The 7,485-nt window shown below is 55.4% G+C and overlaps 1 protein-coding gene across 4 annotated transcripts in view; it reads right to left on the bottom strand.

The window, feature by feature from the left end:
- Positions 1-4,788: 4,788 nt before the first annotated feature.
- The window catches only part of BDH1 (3-hydroxybutyrate dehydrogenase 1), a 40,450-nt gene continuing 37,753 nt past the window's right edge, over positions 4,789-7,485 (bottom strand). For all 4 annotated transcript variants that reach the window (XM_075938322.1, XM_075938321.1, XM_075938320.1 and 1 more), the window contains exon 7: positions 4,789-7,013. In XM_075938322.1, coding sequence (XP_075794437.1) covers positions 6,544-7,013 — 470 coding nt within the window. In that variant the 3' untranslated portion in view covers positions 4,789-6,543. The remainder of the gene's footprint in view (positions 7,014-7,485) is intronic.

The raw sequence follows: 7,485 nt of genomic DNA, 5'->3' as shown, positions 1-7,485 counted from the left end.
CCCAAGTCGATTACAATGAGCAAACCTCTATCCCACTAGCTGAATTGCTAACACGTCTGAGCAAAGCAGGGGCAAACTCTATTTATAGGCACCCGGGGTTTCTCTCCTGTTCCAGCTGGCTGTAACGGAAGAATTCATTCAGACCTTGCTTACATGCTCTCAATGTCATTTCTTCCATCTTTGGAAGTTCATTAGATCTTGTACAGGACTTGTTTCACGCCCAGGACACCATTTCCCAGCGGCTTGCACCCATAACGGGTAGCTTAGGAGTGGCTTTTCTCATAAGAGATGGGCATCAGCTGCTAACTTCAAATCTAGACCATGGAACACAGAATCTGGGGTTTCTAGCCATTATACTAATAGGAAAATTCAAGTAGGCATCGGGGCTGTCAAACTCTCCACCGACTCCACTGGATGTTTGGATAAGCAGGTTTCATTCAGCCCTTCTCCTTAGAAGACGCTTTATTTCCAGGGGTGTCTGCAGTCAGGAGCCAGGCTCAGACTTTGACCTTCCTCAGCTGGGCTGAGCTGCAGACCTGAGAGCTGCCGGGTAAGAGGCACGCTCAGTTCAGCAGTAGCAGATTTAAAGGTAGCCATCCTGCAACAAAAAAACTTTCAAAACAGACTCCAAAGGGAAACTGCTGAGCTACAAGCCATCTGCAGATTTGCCGCTGTCAGTTTAGGGTTAAACAGACTGAGTGGCTAGCCAACTACAGAAGCAGTTTCTCCTCTCTGGAGGTATGTCTAGTTCGAGCTGGGGGGGTAATGTAGTCATCCGCAGCTGCAAATGAAGCCCGGGAAATTCAAACCCGCGGGGTAGTGTAGACATACCCTTGGTGTTCACACCTCCACGTCAGTTACTGGAGGGGGGCCTCGTCCTCCCTGGGTGAACTGACCTGGTTATCTCTGGCCTTCCTCTTGATTGGAACTCCTTTCTTATGCCTGTGTATTTATACCTGCCTCTGGAATTGCCACTCCACGCATCTGACCAAGTGGGTCTCTGCCCACGAAACCTCGTGCTCCAATAAATCCTGGTCTCTAAGGTGCCACAGGACTCCTCGTTGAACTCGTCATGATCTTTCATTCACCAGAGCTGGCTCTGAAGCTGACCAAGAAGCAAGCTCTGATTTCCAAGCTCCTAGAGGCAAGGGCTGTGCCTGCTCTGTGCTCCGTGCAGAGGGCCGGCCTGTGTGCTTAGTAAGCCAGGGCGTGGCAGGGAGAAGCAGGTGGGACGTGGCAGAGGGTGGCGAGGAATGTGAGCCGAGGAGGCAGCGGCTGGCTCTGGGCTGTCACACCCATCGGCATCCACCAGGAGCAGCAGTTATTCCAGATCCAGGGCAGGATAAGGAAGAGCAGGCTCAGGCCACTGTGTAGCTCTGCGGGCCTGAGCAGATCCGCTCACTGGACTGTGGTGTGGAGACAGACAGGACTGCCCCCATTCTCCTCACGACTGCTCCGTGGGGAGCCGACACTCCCCTTTGGGGCGCAGGGTGAGCCACTGGCTCTCAGCGTCTCTGGCGCGCCTGCAGAGACTAGGACGTGAGCTCGCAGGGCCAAAAGAGGAGGCTGTGATTTAGGGGAGAACTGAAAGTTAAGCTGGGTCCCTTGATTCCAGCGGGTTCTGTGGTCAAGGCTGTCCCTGGGGGGCTGCGGAGCACAGGGCAGCCCCTCACCTCAGACCCCACCCTGCCTCTTCCTGCCCCTACTCTACACCTGCCCCACCCCACTCCTCCCTTCCCCCAAGCCCTGCCCCCTCCCCACAGCAGCGGGAGCCCAGGAAGAGGAGCAACACCCAGCGGCCTGTGCCGTACTGCCGCCCATCTCTCTGCCGGGCAGCTCTGCTTCACCACCACCGCTCTAGGAGACGCAGAGCGACCCAGCCCACGCTCCCCCAAGGCAGGGGTGAGCAATAATTTTTGCCTGGGGGCCACTTCAAACATTTTTGAAGTAGCCCCGGGCCACCCTGGAAAGGGCAGGGCCTAAACAGGAAGGGGCAGGGCTACCCCAGTCCCAGACCATGCTTGGTCTGGGGGTGAGGGAGCCCCTTTGCCCCCCTTCCCACTAGGCACCCATGCCCTGGAAGAGGCTTGGCACGCTCCAATCAGGGCCTGGGGTCAGGGAGCACGTGAAGCCTCCTCCCGCCCTGCCAGGAGTACGTGGCACTTTGAAGCACGGGGCAGGGTGAAGGAAGCTTTACGCAGGTCCCCCGCCCCCAGGCCCTCAGTGGCTTCAAAGCGCCGCGTGCTCCTGGCAGGGCGGGAGGAGGTTTCGTGCCCCCAGGCCAATTAAGACAGGATACTGGGCGAAAGGGTCTGCGCCGGTCTGATGATCTTTTGCACTGGAAGCTGCTGGTGGAGAAAGGAAGAGAAAGGCCCCGGGAGATGTTTGCTGCTCCCCCGAAGAGGAGGGTACAATGAGAAGCCGGTGTGTCACACAATGGAAAGGGGAACTGGCTGGTGGGACTCACACCAGGACTCAGAAGGCTTCCAAAGAGCAGCACTCAGCAGAGGAGCCAGGTTCCTAGCAGAGAAGAAACTGGCATCAATTTGGGCGCTAACACGGCGTGGTGTGAGCGCTGTCGTCATCTGACTGGCGGCGAATGCCAGGGCAGGAGCCAGCCCCACGGCCAGGCGTTCTGAGCGTGCCAGGGAGTTGCCGCACCCACAGCTGTGGTTTCAATCCCACAGTCGCTTGGTGCCACGCCGCAGCCCCACGGAGGGAGAGCAGCAGAGCGGGCCGTGCTGCAGAACGCCGGTCTCACTGCTGCTGTCTGCAGCAACCCAGCTGCACGGTGAGCGATGGCACGCAGGAGAGGCCAGAAAGCCTACTTCTGGGAGGGGCCGTTTCAGTGTGACCCAGTCTCACGGGACCCTCTCTTCAGATCGCCTGGAGGAGACATTCACACTTTGCATTTCAGGGCAGGAGCGCCTGTGCTTGGAAGACGATAGGAAAGAGCCCTGTGCTGGTCACATAGACCAGACAATCACACACATTCCTCTCAGGCCTGGCTTGACAAGACTCAGGAGCTGTGCTCCGGGTTGGGGCAGAAGAGTGCAGTGCGGACGTGCTGGGCCAGGGCCCCACTCCAGTCTCCTGACTACAGAGTAACTCTCCCGACAGTTCGAGCCGGATGACTTATGGCTAAGCAGACTGGAGCTAGTTGCAAAACATTCCATACCCCCAAACACCGACAGACACCCGGGCGAGAAGGTCAGTCAGACCTCCCGTTTTCCCTGATTAAGATACAAAATACAGCAGCGGAGATTAAAAATACGCCAGCTCTGCTGCCTTGCACTACAGCAGGGAAAGAGATTTCCATTCCACAGAAAGCCTTGGTGACAATCGTCTCTTTCCTCAGGCAGCGCTGAGCACAGAGCAGAGCAATCGGTGACAGCCGCCAGCGCTCGCATGGCCTGCGTGCCGTCCACTAAGTAGCAAGTCGTTCTTTTCCCTTTGAATGTGACAGGACAAGGGAGAAAAGCAGCCTGCGTTTCTGTCAAACAACAATCAAAGGGCCCTCGTTCCCTGCACCCGGCAGTCAGCAGCGTCTCAGCCCGAGGGCCCTCGGCGCCAGCTGCCCTGTGGGGAGAGGCTGGGCTGCGTACATTTCCCTTCTCCATTGCCTGCAACTTTCTGCCAGAACCCGCTTCCCAGGGCGAGAGGAGCCATCACTGACAAGCAGAAGGGCCAGACGCTGCCGTCTGCATAGCAGCTGCTGCTTTGTGACCTCAGTGCTGATTCCTTATCCTGGCTCTCAGGGGAGCAGGGATGGGCTACGCAGGGACCGTCTGGCCACATGATCACTAAGCAACAGAACACAAGGGTGGAACATGGTCATCGGCAAACTGCCCCCCACACCCCAGCTGTCTTGCAGCAGCTACCTGACTAGCTCACAGGTTTGCTCTGCAGCTGTCAGAATGGCCAGAGCCATCTCCTCACTAGGGCCACTCCCGGTTCCCAAGAGTCCCCTCTCCAGTCAGTTGGTGTCGAACTCAAGGCAACAGACTGCCTAGCACTAATCACAAGAGAAGGGTGCTCACAGGTGCCGGAGCAGGGTCGAGCACCCCTCAGCAAGAAGAGAAGTTGACACTTGCGGCAGTGTTAACTCTAGTGTCTTCCTGGCCAAATTCCAGCTCAGTCAGTCCAGACGTGGCTCGGTCGACAGGGGAAGCCTTTGTTGACCGCTCCCTTATGCCTCGTGAAACGAGGTTTACAGGAGCGGTCGACAAAGGTTCCATTGTCGACCGATCCGCATCTTGACTCGCGCGCTGTGCCAACAATCAGCTGAGCCGGACCAGCGCGGCGGCCATTTTTATTTTAATGACACCGAGGATATTTAAATCCCCGCTTCATTGACTACGTGGGGTAGCCTATTTTACGTGCCTCTGTCGGCAGAGGCATGTAGTCTAGACACACCCTTTGACACACTGGGCTCATTTATTCCATCCAATTAAGACATTTTCTGTCTCCCTGGGTAGGCTCAACAGGGCTCAGGCCGGTAACTTTACCGTGCACACCTCTCGAAGTCAGTGGGCATTTTACATGACACAAGACCTACAGGTCTGGGCTGCACTGGTGACTGTGTCAGTCCAGTATTTGCCATGAGTGAGAGCAGACTGAGTGAATTACTTCTGGGCAGAGTCCTACAGAGCTCAGCTTGGACTTTGTCAAACCACGGAACCTTAGTGCAATTCAGTAGCTGGGTAAAGTGGGCATGTGCCCAGTCGGGCCGAGTCCAGAGGGGGCCTCTCACCCTAAGTATCCAAAAACAAACAGCTGGAGCCTGTGAACTTTATACCAAGAGTTTTAATGTTAATCAAACCAAAGGCTATTTCCATCACGTACTCGTTCCACTTGCTACAGTACTTACAACAGTGCAACGAATCCTTTTGCTACTCGCAGTTATATTTCTGCTCACCTCCCACCCGTCAAACCGAATGCTCAGCGCTCCCCTGCAAAAGGCTTTTCGTTGCTGCTGTTGGTTTCTATGGACGTGTTTTTGTGGTATTTCTTACAGTACAAAAGAACGTTTCTAAGTAAGGCTGCGATGTTGGCATTTTTTTAAGTAACTTTCCTGGCAGAGGTGCTGGGAAAAATGTCAATTTCCTGGCAGAAAAGGAGGGGTGGAAGACTGAGGCCAGCCCTCACACCTGTGGCTCTTGTTCTGCAGGGCAAGGCCTGGCTCCCTACTCCAGGCCTTGTGACCTGGCACATGGGGTTTCAGAGCCACTCAGGTTTGGCCCATCTGTATTTTGTAGATGGACACAGAAGGATCAGTGTGACCCTGTGGATTAGGTGCAATGCCACTCAAATGTGTTTTCCCAGCCATTTCCACGATTTCACCGACTTACTCAAATTCACGATTTCTGTGACCACTGTGACCTCTATGACAAAATCGTAGCCTTACTTCTAAGTCATGTAAACATCATAACCATCGTTGATATTGAACTGCTCTTAAACATTATTCCTTTTTTTATTGATTTCCTACTGAAGATCATATCCAAACTATATTAGCTAGACCAATGTCTCAGCTCCATGACTCCGTCAGTGTCAACTACTGCTCTGTCCGTACCAGTTGTGCTGCCGTAGGGCGTACAAGTCCCAGAACCCCAGCGTGCAAGGCACTGTTCAGACACACGCTGAAGAGACGGTGTAGCTCAGGGCTCCAAGTGGAAAATGCCATTCATCGTTGTGGTGACTGTAACTGCTGCTTCGGAATGCTGCTGGCAAAGGACAGGAACCGGGTCTCGTGGAAATGGGTCAGTGCTGCCGCCGTGTGTGCTACGTTACCACTAGTGCAAATAAACCCACTTCAAAGCGTCTTACTCTGAAGTCGCAGTGTTCAGCTACTGTTGGAAATGAGACGTGCTGACGGGACTGGTCCAGCAGCCGTACTCGCCTGCGCACGCTCATACTCGGGAGGGAGCGAGGACCTCGGGGTTAGGCACGAGCTACCCAACTCCTTGGAAAAAGGATGTGACAGAGAGAGACAGACAGACAGACGGCCCGGCCCCCTTTGACCCAGCGTCCATCGGTGGGAGTGCAGTGAGGAAAGGGACAGCACCAGCTGCTCATGGCAGTGCTCGGAGCACCAGGGGATGGGATCCCGGAATTAAAGAAACCCGCAGGCCCCTGGCTACCCAGGCTCCGCGAGATGCCACTGCAGCAGGAGGGCCTGAGGTCTGGGGGCAAGGGCTGCCAAAGCTGGGGTAACTTGGTCAGCAGCAGTTAGACTGAAAATCCCTGCAGAGCAACTGTAAGTTCAGTGAGGAGCTAAACTCGCTGATTTGTTGGGAGAACAAAAAGGAATCCTTGCAATAAATAGCACAGAGCTGGGTCCCTACAATATACATAACACGGCCCTGCTGAGGGAAGGTCCCATGCAACACTTACTACCCTTTACATTACATTTCAATGTTTAAATTAACCTGGTGGAGCTACGTTACGGTACCTTGCAATTAGCTACAAAAATACAAAAGTGACTCCTGGGAGATGTGTACAACCTGCCCTTTGAGATGAACCTCCCAGCTGCGCGGAGCCACCTCAGTAAATGTAGATCCGATCCGACACAGCCGCAGGCAGGTGCGTCATGATCTGCACGCGCAGCCACCAGTAGTAATCCATGGGATGGTAGCGGGTGTAGGGGGAGGGCGACGTCAGGGCGTGGGTGATGCTGTTGATGACAGGCGAGGTGTCCGGTGAGCCGCTGTTGCAGTAACTCTCCATCTTGGTGATTTGCTCATCCAGGTACTGCCGGCCGTAGTCTTTGCGCACAGTCTCTGGAAGCTCCTTCCACATCTTCTCCGCTATGGCCTTAATTCGCTCAGGCGTGTACAGGTTGGTGGCCCCTATGAAGTTCCCAGGCTCCACCAGACAGACCTTGACTCCCTGGGGGCGCATCTCATAGCGCAGGCAATCAGAAAAGGCTTCCACCCCAAACTTGGTGATGCAGTACGACGACCGTGCGGGGCTGCCCATCCGGCCCATCATGCTGCTGATGTTCACCACACGACCTAGGAAAGTGCCGGGAAAAGCACGGGGCATCAGCAGACGCCATTAGCACCAGATCCCCGGTACAGGAGAGTTCACAGGCTCTGAACTCTCCTGCCTTGTGTGCTGGGTGCGATCAGCAGGGCCGCGTGCGCACCGGGCCAATTGCTAGCGGGGGTGGTCTGCAAACCAGGGGCAACGGCTACTCAGCCAGTGAGGCCGAAATGCCAGGACCCAGAGCAGATTTCTAGAGCAATTCAGGGCTGGGGCCAGATTCCTCCTAATTCCTGGGCTCCTCGCATTCCGAGTTCCAGCCTTTGCTCTTCTGCCCAGCAGCTAGCTCCTCCCCCAGAGGAGGAAAATGGTGAGAGATTCTCCCCATCTGGGAGAAGCAGAATTTCTGTCTCATGCTGGCAGCAGCAGAGGCTCTGCCTCGTGTTCCCAGGGCCGGGTGAGCAGTGCAGCTCTGGCCTCAGCCACGTGGGTAAGAGGCGC

The sequence above is a fragment of the Pelodiscus sinensis genome, chromosome 10 (assembly GCF_049634645.1).
Source record: "Pelodiscus sinensis isolate JC-2024 chromosome 10, ASM4963464v1, whole genome shotgun sequence".
NCBI lineage: Eukaryota > Metazoa > Chordata > Testudines > Trionychidae > Pelodiscus > Pelodiscus sinensis.
This window is presented reverse-complemented; position numbering and strand designations above follow the sequence as displayed.